The sequence below is a fragment of the Cheilinus undulatus genome, linkage group 13, assembly GCF_018320785.1.
Source record: "Cheilinus undulatus linkage group 13, ASM1832078v1, whole genome shotgun sequence".
Lineage (NCBI taxonomy): Eukaryota > Metazoa > Chordata > Actinopteri > Labriformes > Labridae > Cheilinus > Cheilinus undulatus.
In genome coordinates this window covers 27,218,663-27,238,749 of record NC_054877.1, presented here as the reverse complement: position 1 = coordinate 27,238,749, position 20,087 = coordinate 27,218,663, and the positions used below count along the sequence as shown (strand labels likewise).

At 39.9% G+C, this 20,087-nt stretch overlaps 1 protein-coding gene across 2 annotated transcripts in view; it reads right to left on the bottom strand.

Annotated features, from left to right (window-relative positions):
• Positions 1-20,087, bottom strand: part of LOC121520296 (ephrin type-B receptor 1-B) — a 233,456-nt gene that overhangs the window by 42,971 nt on the left and 170,398 nt on the right. For both annotated transcript variants that reach the window (XM_041803668.1, XM_041803669.1), the window contains exons 6-7: positions 13,609-13,733; positions 2,899-3,061 (exon numbers count right to left, since the gene is read on the bottom strand). In XM_041803668.1, coding sequence (XP_041659602.1) covers positions 2,899-3,061; positions 13,609-13,733 — 288 coding nt within the window. The remainder of the gene's footprint in view (positions 1-2,898; positions 3,062-13,608; positions 13,734-20,087) is intronic.

The following is a 20,087-nucleotide window of genomic DNA, read 5'->3' as shown; positions in this document are numbered from 1 at the left end:
CGAACTGGGTGTACTGATGGATAAAGAAAACATATAGATCTGTCTGTTGAGCGCTGCTGACTGAAATCCAGCAGGCTTAGGCAGGACTGACTGACAGGTTGTGTTTGATAAACCTGGAGAGAGACAGAGGGTAGGAGAAGAACATAAAACTGATGGGGTGAAAGAGAAAAGAGGGCCTCTCAGCCTTTACTTTTACAAAACCTGTCAAAGGCGAGGACAAGAAAGTGCACCTTGAAAAAGAAGTCATTGACTGAATCACATGTTTTATGTACATAGCTAGAGCAGGGCGGCTGGTTCAGAAGATGGGCTAGAAATGCTACACAGCAGAATCCTCGGTTATCCTTCTTGTGCGACTGTCTTCCCCGACTTTGGCACCAGCAAACACTGTAGTTAAAGCAATGCGCGATTTAGCATGCTGCAGGCAAATCAGCAGCTTCTAAACCCAATCCCCCGTGCAGAATGGGCCTATTGGATTAAAGTGATAAAGGAAGAACTAATGCATCTTTGGAGCAGTGTGCGAGCGCAGGGATATATATGAGGAAACTCGATGTGACAGGAATTGCTGGCTCTTTTAACTTGCACATTTATCAAGTACAATTCAAGCAAACAGTGTGAATGATGTTCCAGGCTCCCAGGCTGTCTTCCTGTTCTCTTTTTTGACAAATATTCGGCATGAGAGGGTCCAGATAAATCTCCCTCTTCACCAGTATGGGGATTGTGATATTCACCTGACAGCCAGAAATCAAAGTTACCTGTTACAGAGCTAAGTAGGCTCCTATTACAATCAGTTAGCTCTCAAGGCCTTTGCCTATAATAGGAGTGAGGCTTAAATCACCTAAGTAATGCACCAATCACTGTTTTTTTTTATTACACCTGCCAGTCAAGGCTGCTTCATACGTGCTTATGTGAAAGAGAACCAAGGTTTGAAAAGTTTTGAAACATTTATTAGTTTTGATTTTTATTTTTTAACCTTCTGTTTATATTTTTTCATTTGTTCTATTTTTTCTACGGCTGGCTTTGTAGTTTAATTTAGTTTTTATTTTGTGAAAAATGCTTCATGATCAATTTTTTATAGTTTTAGTGCATTTTTCAGTAATATAAGATACACCAACAACATCATGCAATTTTGGATGTATTCAAACACAAATTCTCCCCTTCACTTGTCTTTTATTTATTCAAATTTAATATATGCATACAACTCAAGACCTGAAATAACCATTTTCTAAAGTACTGACCAATCAAATTAGACTATTTTACACGCCCCAGGCTGGGGCAACATATTTACTTTTCTTATGGAAGTTGAATTAGATATATTTGGAGATTTGCTGTGTAACAGTGGTTCTCAACTGGTGGACCGAGGCCCAAAAGTGGGTTGCAGAGCTGTTTTCAATGTATGAAGGTGTAAAACTGTGGCATAAGGTCCATGATGCATGGAAGGCCTAAGCCGAAATGCATCATTGCATTTTATACCATGGTCTTGGTGAATACTCGATTCTGATTGGCTCTGGAAATTCCATTGGTGTCAGCTAACTTCTGATATACGGACACCTTTCGAACAAAAGTAAACACAGAACAGAACCTCTCATTACAATTGAGAGCATACATACATATTCCTGTTTAGTTCGTCGGGCATTAACCCTTACTTATTTTACTCTGTTGTCCCATTTTAACTAGTAGTCTACATTTTGGTTGGAAAAAAAAGGTTCTGATAAACAAAGACAGAGGTAGATAAATGACTGAGCAGCAAGGTGGCGTCATCACGACTGCATGGTCGACGGGGTGAGAGGAGGCCGGTGGAGGTGGAGCTGTGGGTGTGACTGTCAGCGGTTCTTGCGCGTCTGTTTCTAATTGCCTTGATGTATGTTGTGCCGTGGCCACAAGCCAGCAGATGAAGCCCTCGACAATATTTTTTGAGAACGCGTGCACGGGCGTGTGTGAGTGTTCTCATGGATTCGGAGGAAGATCATTTGTGACCGTGAGGGGGGAGCGAGGGGGGGGGTCCGTGACTGAGCTGATACATCTGCTCTGCACAGGTAAATAGCCACCCTGATCACCTTCATCATCATTATTATCCTTCCCATCTTCCCCTCCCTCAAGATCATCACCATCTCCTTCATCTTTATCACCGTCATTAGCACAATGCATTACGGAAATGTCACCCTGTTTGATACATTATGAACTGCGGCCAGAGTGGGTCCAAAAAGGAACAATGAGGCAGGAATTTGGCACATCTTATGATTGGAACACATCAAGTCAAGTACTAAAACCATATTGGCTGACAGTTTTAATTTTAGCACCAGCTTTCCCCACTCTAGCATGACTATGATCAGGAACTACATGAATAAATGATGTGAACATACACCTCCTTGCACTTACACTAATAAACAGAGTTACACAACCTTGCCAGAGAAGCAGGTGTCGCAGCTCCCTGCTCTTCCTCAACAATCCAGCCCCTCCCATAGTTATAAAAAAATTAATCTCATCAACCACTAATCACAGCTATGCATTCTGGGATGACTCTCCAGCAACAGAAGGGGCCGGGTGAAAAACCAATTAGCTAAGCGTTTTGGATCAAGCACAGTTAGTTGCACAAACAAAAGACACTCAGCGTTGTATATATTCAAAGCACCCACACAAACCTGAGCATGGAAGGAAATTAATTTAGCTGTAGAAATAGAAGTGCAATCAAACATTACAGTTCCTCTCTATCTCACCTACAAGTAATAATGCAACAACAAATACAAGGAGCGACAAGAGTGGAGGAAAAAAAGAGAAGGGTGTGTGTGTGTGTGTGTGTGTGTGAGAGACAGAGTGAAGTGAGACTGAGGAGAGAGAGAGAGAGAGAGAGAGAGAGAGAGAGAGAGAGAGAGCTGTTTCTCCTGGCATGGCCGTCCTTACCATCTGTGAGGGTTTGGAAGCACATCTTGCTGCTGTATTTGCCAAAGCCGGCCACAGTCCGTGCCCGCACCTGTACCACGTAGACCGTACCGGGCCTGAGGCCCTCCACACGGGCAGTGTTAGTTTGACTCCGCAGGATGGTGGAGTTGATCTCTGCATGGTCCTGAAAAGGTGCAAGGAACACAGAGAACAGGTTAGAGATGACGCGCAGAGAAGATGTCAGTGGGAAACTGTTGGACAACAGAGTTAAAAAAAAAATCTGGCAAAACAAGATCAATTGGTTGTAGCAGAAGTTTGACAGTCAGAGAACAAACAGGCTTTGTGGATTCAGGAGGAAATGCAGAGCGTGGACCAATTTGGGTGGAAAATCAGTTTAGATTCTTTATTGTAGTTTTTATTAGAGCCTTTTATTGTCAGCCAAAGACATAAGAAAAGCAGTGTACTTTGACAAACTAAATTACCAGATAAAACAGTAGATAGCAGAAAAACATCATGGTCGTAAAGCTAATAGAGACTTTTAAGGCGCATTTTAAGGCAATACCTCATCGTTTCTTGTTTTTAATGAGAGTTTGGGTCCAACTTCAAAATCCAACAAGACTGCAGCATAATCTATGCATTAAATCCAGAGGATCACAGCGATAGAGTAAACAACGGTGCCCTTAGTTATTCAGGGCATTTAGTTCCTTCGATTACAATAGTCTAACTTTGTAATCAAAGTATGATTTCACCCCTGTCCAATATCATCTCACTATGATTCTCCTCTTCTTCTTCCATCCACTTCATTGACAAATAAACTGTTGTTCTGCTGTATTTTTCCCTCATTTACATCACTGACATCACACTGAGGAATCACAAAAGAGGGGCCTTGATGTCAAATGGCCCATTTTGTAGTGATGAATAGCTTAGCTCCTATGCTCCTATGCCTGTACTCCAGCCAGTCCCTTCCAAAGGGGCCACACCCACTGGCATTTTCTGTAGCAAATACACTCATGATAAAACCAGAATAATCTTCGCTTTCAATTTTTTAATCTAATAAATTGGCTGCAGCTTATATGCAGCAAAAACAGGTGTTACTAAAGAGCAGCACAGCTAAAAAAGCATGTTGGGGATGTTGTCTGACAAAATGGAGATAAGCAGGTGGGCTAAAATGTTTTCCCTTTAAGAGATTCAAAAAAATAGACTGCAGCATATATACTAGGGGATATTTTACGGATCCTTTGGCACTTTTGACAAATCCTTCATATAGTCCCTGACTTCAAACTGCCTGAACTATTCCTTTATTTACCAGTGATGTAACGTTGTACTCTACACAAGATAGAATATGTCATTTGATAATGGGTTCACAACTTGCATTTATCAGAATTTTCTAAAATGTTCTCATTTTCATTGAAAATAAAAGACTGATGTCGATGAAAGAATGTATGACTCAGCTATCTTACAGTAAGAATGCAATAGTATATCCTATTCTGCTACTTATACCAAATGAGAGTTTGAATGTTTGTGACAGATTCAAAGAAAAAGAAAGAAAGAAAGTGCGATAAAAACACACTGGTATCACTTTAAGACAACGACAGACTTAAAACATCAAAAAAGTAAAATAGTAAAACATTGGCAAAGCATTGGGGAATACTTAACTTATTATTCACATCACATAAACTAAGCTATAATGCTTTGTAGATGCATCAGTAAAGCATTAGGAGAGCCTAAGCCTTCATCTATAAAGTATCATGAATTAATTAACTGCAACCATCACCCTAATCTTTACCCCAGGCCTCACCTTTGGCCTTAACCTAACCACATCCATTAAGTAATGTCGGTGACTGTGGCTCAGCAGGTAGAGTAAGTTAAAACCGCTACAGGAAGGATGTGGGTCCGATCCCCAGCTCCTGCAGTCACATGTTGATGTGTCATTGAACAAGTCACTTAACACCAATTTGCTCCCACTGCTTTGTGTGTTGCGTGTGTATATGGAGGCATATGAATGGGATCAGCTGATACTCATGGCCAGTTCTCCATAGCAGTGTATGAATGTGTGAGTGAATGCAGTGAAAGGGTGTGAATAGGTGTGACCAGCAGTGTTTATTTTACTTATTGCTGGGGGAGAGCCAAAACCTTGTATCTCCATTTTTCATTATTATTATTTTTTTTTTCCTTAAATCAGTGCTAAATTTCAAACAAGTGAAAAAGTATTAGAAAGATGCAACTATGACTGTTAAGTGTTAAATCATTTGAATACTACAGCTGGGTGTTTTTTCGTTCTGTGAAAGTGGTGATTTTGGAGATATAAGGTTTTGGCCTGATGGCAGCATTATCAGTAAAGAACTTGTAGCTGTTTCTATAACAAAAATATAACAGTCAGTTAATTACGTATCATGAGTGATGAGTCACACATTTACTGATGCTTTATTAACTTCTTGACAGGGTGTAGTTCTACGGTAGAGAAGCATAGGATGTGAAAATTAGAGCTGAAACTGATAACAGTGTTTAACATGCTGATACCTATGTTTTTTATCACTTCTTTTGATGTAAGACTTGCCAATATTTGGCCGGTAAAAACAGAACAACATTTGTCTTAACTCGCCACTTCTTCTGCCCTGTAAAAAAAAAAAACACCTCTTATTGACACCAGCATAAAATGATTAGATTAAAAGTGATAACATTTATCTGTGTATTTCACATTATTTAGTTAAAGGCTGATGTTTTCAGAAAGGGCTGCTACTGATATTAAACTGATGCATCCGTGCATCGGTCCCTAAAGTGTGTCCACTACATTTATTAAATTTTCTCACTCATTTACAGTATTTGACTTTTTTATGCTTTTATAAATCTGAATGTCTTCGGGTTGGAGTATTTTGGAAGTATGTTTCTTTTCCTTATGGTCATGACTTAAATTTGCCTGTATCCACAGCATGGCTGCTTACATATGCAGATTCCTGTTATGTCACTGCATGTTTCTGACCATGAGACCTGTCCTCCAGATTCTCTGTCTTTCTCTCTACAGGCTCGAGAGACTTACAGTGAGGCAGTGTACTGCAGTGTAGTTTGGGGCTTGCTGGAGGTATCTGCTGTGGGGAATCAGTAATTACTTATGCCTGTCACCTTCCTGTAACCCAGAGTGAATATGACAGCCAGAAAATAGGGCTGCACCTACACTACACCCACCACTGCATGCTGCTGATAGCTGGATGCAGACGTACTGTAGAGCTGGAGGGGAGGGGGGGCCGCTGAGAGTGAATTCCCTGTGTCAGTAAAACAGTGTAAATAGAGGCATACTGTGTCTCTAAGCTGGGTAAACACACTTCTGTTTAATGCTGGACAACGTCTTATAATACATGTATCACTGCTCAGAGGAAATATGAATACACAATCTGAGTTGACAACAGCATGGAGTGGAAAAAGTGGATAAGCGAAAGAGGAGGGGGGAAGACGATGGCAGGAAGCGATAAGAAACTGGAGGCAGAAGCAACCCACATCGAAATCATTATCCAATCTGATGGGTGTAATTGAATCATTCCGGTTTGCTCCGTCATTGAGCAGACGAGGTAAACACAGCTATGAAATCTAGCCCCCCCCCCCCCTTACTCTTCCCATAATGATGTGTGCAATCACATTAGCGCTTATTGGACACTCTGGGCTTGATGAAGACAAATGTTTGGGCTTGGGCATGAAGAAACAACACACCAACAGGCTTTCATTCGATCTCTGAGAGGAAAGAGGAGATGTTTATAAATGGAACACTGGATGTAACTGCTTTAAGAGAGTTTAATCATTGCTTGGACCATTTTTGTCCATTAGATCACACAATCTGTCACGTCTCCAGTGTGCTGTGCACTTTTATTTTGAAATCTGGAAACTCAAAGTGGCAGCTTGTGCACTTGAAAAAAGCTGCAAAAGCCATGAAGCCCCATGAGAGGGGGCCGGAACCAGAGTCACCTATTCATCTGGTATCAGACATGGTCGAGTGAACATGGACCAGTTTAGTCCGAATGGAGGACAGGTGAGCAGACAGATGGAAAACTGCCAACACAAGAGAGGAAGCATCCCTTGAGGGAGCGCCGGGCTAGGACTGGCCCTTTCATGCTGCCAGTCAAATAGGGATTATGCGACTCACACATACACGCACCCACATCTGCCACTTAAAACTGATCTGGCACTTGGCCCTCCAGCAGGTGAAGGGGATGGCCAATAAAAGGCCATGCCAGGAGGGACCTCCAGCCATGAGAGGTCCTGTCCTGCTGCCAGTCAAACGGGGATTAGGAGGACCGCACCCTAACTTGCTAAATAAAGACGGAGATGCAGGTGGGAAGGCAGATGGCAGAGCAGTCAATCAAAATCACTGCCAGGGGAGACAGACAGGAAGCAATGGAGGGAGTTTGGTCACTCACAATTTATAAGGTTGACTGTGCTAACTGGATTATCACTGGATCCAATCTGCAGCTGTCATATCATTCAACTTTAGGAATCCAAAGCCTTTTACATTTTCAATTATTTTTTGTAATTGCAAAAAACTTTATGTGTTACCAGCTATAAAACTGATTTAACTTGACCTGACATGTGTGGAAGAGTGCTTTTGTGCACACAGGCTGTTAACTCTTCGAGTGTCTGTTTCAACGCCAAACCTCCAAAAACAGACAGCATGGCCACCTGGCAAAGAGAAAAAGCCACCATGTGTGCTCTTTGCAGGCTCCCTCACATGCATGCATGCTTAAGCACGTACGCAGAGGGGGGGAAAAAGAGTTAAAGGAAGAGCATACTAATATTAATTTTGTAAATTGGGAGTAAAAGAAAGAAATCTCTCTCATTAATGTAACAATAAAATGTATTGCCTCAGGTAAAAAGAAGGAACAAAGGGAGACTAGATTGGGTTTAATTACAAAATGCAAATAATCACCATTACTTCATGAATTTTAATCTTTTAAGAAAGTGGTTATTATTTTGTATGGGATGATAAAATCTCATATTAAAAGCATTAAAGCCTCTTAATCATTTATGGAAATAAAGGAGCGGAAAAATAAAATGCCAGATTACATTCCTATGCGTTAAGTAAAGGGAAAGAGGAGATTTTCCTCTCATTTTGATGCAGCAAAGCCACCTGCTAAACACAAGTGAACATTGTAAGAGAGAGGTGAGAAGAATCATCTTATCTCGAGTAAATTTGAAGGGAAATGTGTTTACTCCAGCGTCTTCCCTTTGTTTGTCTTGTACTTTCAGCCGCTTCCTATTGTGATGACTCTTTGTATGCATTCCCCTCACCTGGAGACTAACAAGGAGGCCTGAGTGAGCAGGGAGGGAGCCTCACAAAAGACGGAGGAAGAAAGGAAGAAAAGTCTGAGGGAAGAAATGTGAATACCCTCATTGGGGGACTGAGGGAGCGCTGAACAAGTCCTGCTTTTCACTGGTTCCATTAAAAATCTAAACTTGTCTGTAGAACATCTGTGAATGTCAACAAAAGTGTTGTTGGGGGCCGGTGTCAGGGAGAGAAGAAAAGAATAATAAATAGTTTCTCCTGGATTCACATCTGAGGAATTTATAATTGCATGTAAAGTACGACAGGGATTAAAGCGTGCCAGAAATGCAGATTGTGTCCTGGTCAGTGCTGCACATCCTAGTGACATCCTGAAAACTTGATTTTAATTCTCTTGAATTCCTCCCCTTAGCTGAATGGATGCACCTGAACTACTGCTGACACTCACACACAAGCTCACACACCCCCTCTCTGTGACACCAGGACACACAGAGCCATCAGTAACCAGAGCCGGTGGCTGCTCTGCTCCAGCCTTAATGGAAGGCCTGACCTCTGCTATGCTGAGTTATTTCTACCCTCCCCAAATTTTCAGGCAACCAGAGGTAAAAGGGTCTGAGGAAAATGGAGAGACGGGGAGCATGAGATTCTACTTTTTCTCTGCAAACCTTTAATTCATTTCATCTGGCTGTCCAATTTGCAAGGTCCCAGGACGACTCGGTGTGTAATGAGAAGGTGGGCTGAAGAGGAGAGGGATGCCATGTGGAGAGAACAGCCCCCGGCACTCACTGCTGCTTTTAGGTGAAACATTTAAAACGCAGTCTTTTGAGTCTTTACCACCCTATCATCATGCAGCTAACCTATGACAAAACTACCACTTACTTGAGGAAGTATTACTTTGGTAATCTTTTACCCCCTTAATCACTGAAACTATATCAGACATACTTTTTGACACAATGCTTTGTCAGGCCACATAACACAAGCTTTAGACTGTTGTATTACCAGTTTTTCAAAACTGATACATTTAAAAGGAAAAGGTAAATGTCAGTGTCCTAAAAGCCAGTCACATGTCTTATTGTGTTGTGATAAAGCCTGCTCTTGTGTTTGTTGCCCCTCTGTCTGTGTTGCAAGGGTTGGTGAGCGGTGTCCAGCCATACCTGCTCAGGCCTGTCTGTCTTCCAGGTGTATAAGATTTGTCAAACCATGCACCCTGTGCCCAACTCTGCTCCAGATGTTTCCCTTGATTTGTCATGTTTTTGGAGACGAGTCATGACATCATAAGCCTTGAGATAGATTATATGCATCAATATGCATTACTGACCTTTGTGGAGACTTAAAAAATATCTACTATGTTTGGAATGAACAGTTTTATTGCAGAGAAGGTAATCAACTTTGCTTAGACCTGTGATGTTTATGTTTAAGTCAAAGCCAATATCACTAAAAAAAACTGATAAAATCACTGTCAGGGTTCTTGAAGCTTTTTTCATCCTCTAACTAGTACGCTTTCCAAACTTAATTCTAACCTCTTAAAATACAGCCCACTAAAATATTTGGGTGCACTAACCATAGCAAGGCCGCCCATAAGGGGGGATAAAGGGGGAAGCTTTATTTATGCCATAGTAAGTATATATAGCCTTAAAAATGTAAATCCCTTTTCTTAAAGCAGAAAACAGAAAAAAATGAGTTAAAATTGGTAAAAATGGTGGAAAAGGTGAGGCAGAATTAAATAGTGAAATGTGGTTCTTATTGTCAAAAATGAGTGAAAGGAGTGGTGTAAGAGGTTGTAGTGGCAAGATTGAGTCAGCAGAGGCAACAATGCCTGGAAAGTGGCAAAAACTGGCAGAAAAAAGTGGTGCGAAGGGTTCAAAAGTGGCAAAAATAGCTGGATAAGCTGGTAAAAATGGGTTCAAAGCAGCGATAGTTGGTGGAAAAGGTGGTATAATGGTATTTAAAAAGAAGCAAAAATTGGTCAAAGTTGCACAACAAGCATAAAAATAGTGGAGGGTTTAAAAGTGGCAAAAAAAAAAAAAAATGGAATCATAGTGGCAGAAATGGAAAGGTTGTGACTTGGGATTGAAAAGTGGCAAAAAAAATAGCCGGAAAGGAAGTAAAATGGTACTTTTAAAGGAAAAATTGTTTTAAAGGGGCAAGAATTGTTAGAGAATGTGGTAAAATGGTATCTAAAGTCGCAAAAAGGGGTTAAAATTGGCAAAAATGGGTCGCAACAATACCTGGAAAGTCGCTTAAATGGATAGAGAAGGTGGTGCAAAGGGTTGGAAAGTGTCAAAAAAAAAAAAAAAAACATTGTAATGCAACTCTCTTTTTGGCATGAGTCCTTTTGGTCAGAACATTCCAATAACATAAGCCACTGGTTCTTCAAGAGATATTCTGAAGCCGAACAATGGCAGTTATTATATTGGAATTGCTATATCCACCTATTTTTCAACCCAGACAAAACGTTCAACAAATAAAGGCTTTAAACCTCCTGGCAAACAGCTACACAGCTTCTGTCTACACATAAACCAACTTAGCCATACTCCCTGTATGTTATGAATCTCTCAAGTCAGATGGAGACTGAAGTGCCTCAATGAGCTGTATCAGAAAAAACATTTTCATGTAGTTCATGTAAACACTGTGTTTGTGCCTGCTAAGAGCATTTATTGGAGTGACCACAGTGAAATTGAACTACTCTCCAGTTCTTATTAAATCCATGCTTCAGCAAGGTCAAAGCAAAGGCCACACAATCATCCAACACAATATCTACAGTTCAAAACTCTGAGTGGATCTTTGCTCCATATGTATTATTTCACTCTCCACTGAGAACTGTCAAATCAAGAAAAGCACACCACAATAACAAGCTAAGGGAAAACCACAATATACCAAGAAAAAAAAAAAAAGCACATAAAAATATGAGTTACAACAAACACGTCATCAGTTTCACAGCTTAAACATTTCACAGCTTCTACAACATTAAACATGGGTTGGCAAAAGGAAACTTCTATTAATACCCTGAGGCAAAACTGTGCTGCTGTAGAGATTGCTATAGTAAATGGGTATGTGGGGCTTCCTGTGAGATGGAGTGTACAGAGAGACAGCTCTCTGCTGTGCTAAGGACTAGCCAACTGTGCCAGGCACGCTGAGACAATCAACTCCACAACCATAACAGTGTGACTACCCTCAGATTAATGCAGGCAGTGCTGAGATGCATAAAAATGGTGTGAGTAGCAAGGCCATTCTTAAATAAAAAATCAAGTTTTTTATGATTGTATTATCCAGCCTATAAGGTTCCAATGGTGCTGGGAGTGTGCAGGAGAGTGTGATAGACATCGTGAGAGACATCTTCCCATAATTTCCTTTTATGACTAAAAGGCCATTATGACAGTACATTATGGCTGCATGGAACTTCAAGATTCTTGGAGCTTTAAAGTATTCACAATAAATGAGTAGCTGACCTCCACCGAATACAATTTAATTCCCTGTTTCTAGTGTGCCATGAGTAGACTATGCATGGAGAAGGTGACTCAAGCAACTATGTTTTGGTTTTAGATTTATGCTATCATAAAAATCAAAGGGGAGGGGAATAGCTGTCTTTGAATGGCATCATATCAATCTGTACTGATTGATTTGTTTTCTGTCATACTGCAACATACTGTTTTGTATCATTTTGTATCCTATCATATCATGTTGTATTGATCGCTTTGTTTTCAAATGTTTTTTTGGCCAGGGCAGAAACAATTTAGGGACCACTGCAGTAGTGTTTCATAATCTATTATATCATATATATTTTGTAATGTTTATTTTGCATGACATTATTCCGTAACATTAAGTCTTATTTCATATGCCTGTATTGTCATTTTGAGTCATGCCATGTCTTGTCGTGTTGAAGTAACTTCATAGAATAATGGGCTCTGGTCAGGCTCAGCTGATAGAGTTGCACCCATGTACAGAGGCTACAGTCATTACTGCACTGGCTGCATGACTGACACTCTGTCCTGCCGGTATTTAGAGCAATTCACCCCAATCTCTTTTTTTCTACACTTCCTGACTCTATGTCTTTCCTATCAATTATAGGCTAAAAAGCCCTCAAATAAATCATACAACATTTTTCTTTGGCCAGTTCCACCCCTCCTCTCATTCTGATGGTTTGTTAGTGATTGTACACACAAACCTGTCTATAGGTACTTTCTTCTAGACCCTATCAAATCAGAAGCATACACTGTCAAAGGAGGACCATCTATGTGGAAATCTCTTCTGCTCAGCGTGTCACTCAAAATTCACTCTGACTCTCTTTATGTGTCTTTCTCACGGACGTACATACAGAGAACATAACAGTGCATTAAGGTAGCGAGACAGATGTAGAGAGCAGGGAGTGAGACCTCTTTTTCACCTGAATCATCTCAGTGCAATTAGCACTCTTGTTCTCCTTAATTCATTAATTTGTGATTATGCTGTGCTCATCTATTTGAGTGAGGACACGCTACATAAACATCAATAGGATTAGGTTTCATTGATATTCATGAGCTAATGGGAGGCTGTGGAAGTGTTATTTACACGATCCTAAGCTGTCTGGCAGATAAGGTTTTCTCAGGGCAATGGCAATCGGATTCAATTTTATGACCTGTGCAATGCCAGAGGGGCAAACAGAGAGCAGTGCTGCCATTATTGGATTACAGAGTTTCCTCTCTCAAACATCATTTAAAAACATGATTGTTGTTCCCTCTGATAGAGAATGCTAAATGTGACAAACACAAGTCTGAGGTGGAGTTGTGACTATTGATCCAACCAACCTGAGCCAAAATGAGTTCGTGTGAGATAAATTACTCAACAGAACAAGAAACATTTATAAAACTCTATTGATTTTTATCTTTTAGTTGGAAAGCAGAACATGGGGTTTGGTGCACTAAGTCGCACAAAGTCTCAGCTTAAGATGACAAAAGCTGGGGCTAAAAAAAACACGCATGGCCAACCTTGCTATACCAATCGATCCGCTTTAGGGGGACAAACAAGGGACCAAACAAAAAGCCTGAGTCTCCGATCTCTGGGTATCATTATGTCCAAGGCCTTGGGAGAAGCCTACAGGTCAATACTAGAGCAGCATAGGCGCTGTGGGGTAAAGCTGGAGACTTAATAAAGCAGACGTATTGTGTGTGAGCAGACGGGTCGATGTGACCCCCCCACCCTTCCAGATGCAATGCATTTTCACAGCAGGACAGGTCGCTGCACTGTGCAGAGTGGGCCTGGAGCAGAGGTCAACCTATTCACTTCATCAGCAGCAGAAACCAAAGAACAGTGGGAGCGAGGGAGTGAACACAGTGAAAGAACATATTATCAACCCAGGGGACTCTGTTCACAGATATCCGGGGGAGCTTCGATATTTGAGGGGTTGTGTATACATTTACAGAGAAGAGAGGAGACAGTATCTCAAAGAACTGTCATGTTTTCAAAAACAAAAAAAAAATCTATCTTACCTTCTCATAGTAGCGCAGCTCATAGTCCAGGATGATGCCATTGGGCTGTTCTGGCTGTGGCCATGAAAGAGTGAAGCTATTCATGGTGGAGCTTATCTGGTGCATTATGGGAACTATGGAGGGAGCTGTAGGACACAGAATGAGAAACACAGGGTTAGCGTGATAGAGTTAGCCTAATACATGGAATCAAATGGGGATTTTCCATTACACTGAGTGCCTTGCCTCTACTTGGTTTGCATGGCAGCCCAGCACAGCAGGGGATTCCTTTTCCACCACAAGTAACCTGCCTGTTTGAGGGCACCTCTAGAGCTGATGACACAGCTTTTTGAGTCAATAACTTTAAATAGCTGTGCTTCAGAAAGCTTTGTTTTGTTCTGCCAGAAGAAGAAGCAACCATTGTTTCTACTTCTATGTTTCTTCTTTTTCTTCCGGCAGGTATTTCAAAGTCTAGTGCAGAGGTTGTTACCTAAACACATCTGCGAGGCGTCTCCCAATGATGAAGAACTGGCAAGGTTGGTCCCTGCTCCAGGGCAGGACCGAGGCAAAGCCCGGAGCAGCCAAACTGGTGATGGAAAAGTAAATCGGCATGGCTTGGTTTGGATCAGCACGGCCAAAAGTCATCGTTAGTTGCTCACACTGAAAACTTTAACTTCCTCCAGGCGGTTAAATGCCCCTTTGACCTTGCTAATTTTTGTTTATGTTCTGTTGCATTTCTCTACATGGTAATGTTCGTCTGGAGCAGTGGTTTTCAAACTTTTTATGCCCAAGGCACACCAAGGATCCAGCAGAACATTTCAAGGCAAACCAAATCCATATCTGTATAAAACCGCCTATTAAATATGTTCAAGATAAATTAGCATATAGCATTAGTTCAGGCAGGCCACGAAAGTTTGAGATCAGCTGATCTCACTCAAGCCCTCATCAGCTGAAGGCCAACTGATTCATTTTTAAGGACGCTACTGGCTAATCGCACTCATGCTGCCATATTTATACTGCTCTGGCCTGCTTATGCTTTGCTGCTCCCTGCAAACCACTTTTTACAACCCTCCTCCACCCCAGCTCCTCCTTCCTAGAACAGCCACATATGAATAACAGCAATAACTGCAAACTGCTAATAAAGAAAAACTATTTATGACTGCAAATCCTGTGTGTTTGACAAAATGACTGAACTTAAGCTTTTGTATAGTTGCAGCAATTATGTGTGGTTGTAAAAAATTGCTACGGCACACCAAGACTTGGCTCAAGGCACACCAGTGTCCCTTGCCACACTATTTGAGAACCACTGGTCTAGAGCGATAAACAACAAACTGAACCGCTGGTATTTTTGAGATACTGTCAACACAAGCAAGGGAGGATAAGGCTCAATGGCCTTGACCTTTGTCTAGTGACCTGCAAAATAATCATTTTATCCTTGAGTCAGGTTGGGAATTTGTGCAAACATTGAGGAAAAGCCCTCAAAGCATTCTAGAGACAGCATGATCAAAGAATGGCCCTAATGTACAGATATAAGATGTAGGACATAATGCCTCTGGCCCTGACAATCTAAGTATTAAAAAAGTCACTGCAAGTCAGAAGTAACAAAGTATCTGATCAAATTAATTACAGCAAGACATCCTCAAAAATAAGTTTAAGTACAATGTTAAAGTTAATTTGCATTTTTTATATAGTTTTGAGATATTTTGGGATAAATAGGTTAATAGCCATCAAAATGTCATGAAAGGTTGAGGTAGCCTTGCCCACATTTGGTTGAACTTTATTTTTCGGTTTAACTACAAACGTGTTCTATTTAAGCAGAAGTATGTTTGTATTTCTGCCATCACTTAATACCACTTCCACTCTCTTTACTAACCAGGTAGCCCGCTGAGTCAGGCTGGTTATAACCACACTCAGCCATATTTTGGCACTGCAGGACCAAAAATGTGCCGGCTGGCCAAAATGAGGCTGCCTTTTTAGCAAAGATTTCAGGCTGTGGACTTTGTCATTATAACTGTAGTAAGCAGGATTGAGGCTATGTTTGAAAAACTGTTAGAAAACCATTAGCCTGGCATGAATCTGGCACTCAAATGGGGGGTATTTAGCCTGCTGTTGGACTGAGCAGTTTTGGCTACCTGGTGAGGCATCCACAGGAGGCATTGGATGAAGCAAAAAAAAAAGCACATTTTTAAAGGTTTAGAAATTCCACAAACTGGATGTTAGTTCACATTTTATATCGGTACTACAGACCCAAATGTCCACAGAATAGCATAATGTTAAATACCAACTGTCACTGCTTTAGTACAAGTTTATAGGAAAGACAATACACCACTCGTCATTTCTAAAAATTTTGACTATTGCTTACTTGGGCTTTTGTGATGATAACATCATAATTTTATGCTCTCATAATGTGTCTTGTAAAATAACTCAATGTCATGCACACGGTTTAAATAACGTGATAGTCAGAAAAGCATTTTCAGTTACTCTCATTTCAGATTCACTTATTTAATCCTTCCCTTTTAGACTAAACTAGACATAAATGACACAAAATTGACTGTGTTATGAAATACGGTCTCACTGTAGGCAGATATACAGGCACATTTTTATGACAGTTCTGTCTCCCTTGTTGTGCTGCTGATTTCACTGCAAATGATCTCATGCTGAGCCATGAAATTGGTAAACAGTGCAGGAACAGGGAAAAATGTGTTCATTTCCAATATTACTGCTTCCAGAGTGGTACTAACAACAAAGAGAACCCAAGTTTCAGTAGACTCCATTCAGACTGAATCTGTTCTCATAACGGGACATTTTTCAGCCAATACACAACATTTAAAAAATCCACATCTCTACATGTACGTGTGTTAGTTATAAATTAAACCCTGTGGAATTAAAGTGGTCTAGCACTGTGATCCCTTTAGCCCACATGCATGGTGTAGTCCATCCTTCAGCCCCATACACCTGGATGCACACACATGGTTTGTCAATTAACCCAGAGTTAACCCTTTTCCTTGGTGCTTCACGTGTTCCCCTCAGAGACTGTGTAGTTACAAAGAGAGAAGGCATACTCCACAATAGAATTTACCATGTGGTCGCTGTCGGGCAGAAACCTTGTATCTTCATTTTTATGATTTCCTGTTCCTTTTTTTATTACAATTTAGTGCTTCGGTCACCTCATACTTCTTTCAGTGAGTTTTATAGGTTTCTAACTATTGTTAAGCATCAAAGAGGTTGTGCCTAAACCCTGTTACTCCATTTGATTGGAGCTACTTTGATGCGCTGAAACTCCTGAGTCAATTTTCACTGGTCTAAAACCTTGTAACTACATGTTAGCTTGATTTTGGTCAAATATATGATAATTATATTTTTATTATAAAATTGTTACAAAATAATTTTAGTGGTGGACTTATAAAATCATAAGTCCACCACTGCACCTTAATGTCTTATTTCACTTTAAAAACTCACAGACAACTCAGTGGACAAGTCAAAAGTTATCAACAACTTGTGTTACTGGTTTACTCTTCCCTTATTTACTTTCATTCCAAAAAAGTCCCTTTTTCTTGCCATTATATTTACTCAAAGTTCCTTTTATTTTTTGAAAATGAAAGTAGGTCTGAATCCAAACAGTAAATGGATTACCCTTAGTTCAGAACAGTCAAAAAAAACCCAAATGAAACAAATAAAGCTTTAAATGCCAAAAGTGGAATTTTACCATTTGATAATAGGAGATTTAAAAGTTTGGTAGCACTTTCTTTAAGTAGGCCCTAATTATCTAGTACTTTTATAGGAATAAGTGTTCATCTCTAGTAACATCTGAAGAAAAAGTTGGCATTTTACCAAGTATAAACTTGGAAATATGCTGATATGAATGAATAATGCTAAATATCAAGTATTTCCTTAGATTATATTAGGGTAACAAATACAGAGTTATATAAATACATACATGTTTGACATAACTCCCATGGATTTCATCATGGTGAACAGATAGTGATATTCAATACGTGACTCCAACAATCCAAAGTGTAATGGCAGCAGTGCCTTACAGCTTATTTAAGATTCCAACAGCTGATGAAACAAATAACCTCATGTGTCTGTTAGATTGGGCCCTCCTGGCATAACAGATACTTGAGGTCATTTTTTGCATTAGCTGTTGAAATTTTAAATAAGCAATAATGAGCAGTTCGTTGTAACAAGGATGCCGTTCTCTATTTTACCTTAACCCCAACCCCCTTAATCTAACCTTAACCATTACGCTAAAAATGACTTGAAAAATATTCAGGAAGGACTCACTTTAATTTAGTGGGAAAAGATAAAGAAATAACCTGGGAAATATAAAGCAACTTATAAAGACAATTATCATCTTAATTCTAAGAAATTACTTAGTACAATACCATCTAATTACCAGAGAATTGCCACAGCGTCGCAAGGGTTAGAGTTAAGACTGGGGGGTAAGGGGATTAATTACCTGATAACTGCCACAATATTATGGGGAATTACTTGATAATTAATACATTTACCAGGTGAATACTTCTTTAATTTTCTGACTCAGGGCTCCGGACAGTGGCCCCTTACTTAAAATATTAGGGGCGCAAGCAGAAAATTTAAGGGCGCACACTGTAAATCAACTTGCAAAGTAAATATTCACATTTAATGCACTGGGCTGAAGTGTGGAGCAGAAGTTTGTCAGCAATAAAAAATATTTAATAAAATTTTAAAAATCGTCAAATTTACTGGTCGCACATGTGCGAGTAGATGAAAAATGTACTCGCACTGTCTCAAATTTTAGGGGCAAAATGCGACCATTTAGGGGCAGTCTGGAGCCCTGTGACTTATTACTTGGTATAAAGCCAACGTATTACCAGGTAATTACCAACTTCTTCTTGTGAAATTGCACAAGAATTATACTAATTACTATAAAATTACTAGGTTATTCGGACCCACTTGAATAAAGTGCTACCATTTTTTTAATCATCTGACAGCTCTAGTTTCTATGTGTGTGTTCACGTCTTTAAGTTTCTTTTTTTTGTTTATTTTAAGTTACACCATGTCCACTAGCATGCTAGTCAATCAGAGCGTAACATTTCAATCCCAGATGTAGATGCACAACTATCTCCACTATGTAGGTCAAGCTATCAAGCTATGTTGAGCGAGGATAATAAACAAAAGTCAGAAAAATACTCTGGTTAGACACTCCTGACACCTTGTCATCTCCCTATTTTGTTGTTCCTTGCCCATGTCAACATAAGCAACAGCTGATTTTGTCGCTGATGCTCTCTAATATTGTGTGCAGATAGGACACAGGGTCAAGTATCTTCTTATGAAATATTTTTAATGACACCTGAGAGTACAATAGAGCAGCATCTGACCAGAAGGAAGCATATTTGCTTCTCTTTAATACTCATGAACAACAAGTGTGAGATAAATGCTGAGTTGAAATACTGACAGTATTTTTCACAATCAGAGCAGGTGAGGCACCGCTGAATAGCCCCCCATCCCCTCCCCCTGTCCTTTTCCTGTCATACTTTGACAGATTACCTCACTGTTGACATTTAACAGTTGCAGGGATATCTTGTCACTGTCGACAGCACAGTTAAGGGACTTAAATACACAAGATTTTCTGCTCCACGAGGAAAAACATTTTCCCAGAACTGACATTAAAATTTCATACAGATTCCTGTTCATCAAGTTAAATAAAGAAAATTATCTTTTTAAAATCATGCAAACTGCTGTGTATTTTATCTGTTTATATGAATGAAACCAATGTTTCTGTGAAATATTCAAGACACACCAGATACTTAATACCTAGTATAACTTCTGAAAACACTGGAAACAAATGTGAAAACTTTTCAGGAAATTGGTTTTAAAGATCAGCGTCTTCCTGTAATGATTCTGCTCCTACATAAACACTCTTTACTGCCAAAGTCAAAACACTCTAAGTTGTTGCCCTTCAAAGATTCCTTTATTTTTTCCTTCTGTGCCTTTTCTACTAGTTTGAAGTGGGCGGAGAGCTTAGCTGGAAAAATGTGATGTGTCATACATACACCAGACCAATCAGGATGAATCAGACCTTGATGAGAGTTATGTTGGTTTTGCACATGTGCCAAACAGTGCCTGATCAAACTGTGCACATAAAGTGAAGAAGAGTGGAGTTTTAAGTGTTAAATAAGTACCACCTTTAGATATCTTGTGCTTTTTGGATTTGAAAGAATGTTTTCAGGGAGTTTTAGGAGCACTACTTAGCATAAATACACTAATCTGTGCTAGTGGTTTGTAAAAAGGTCAATAATGTGAAATAAAATACACATTTTTAAGCTTTTATACACAAGCCAAGTCTTTAATGGCATGTCAATACAACCCAAATCTATCATATGATCACAATCTCCTGCTCAGAGATGAATCTAACCACACTGACTCATCAAACCAGTTTGTGATCGCACAAATGAATCTGATTAAAACTGATTCTGCGGTTGCTCATATTCAGTTCAAAGCCTCAGTGTTTGTATACAGAG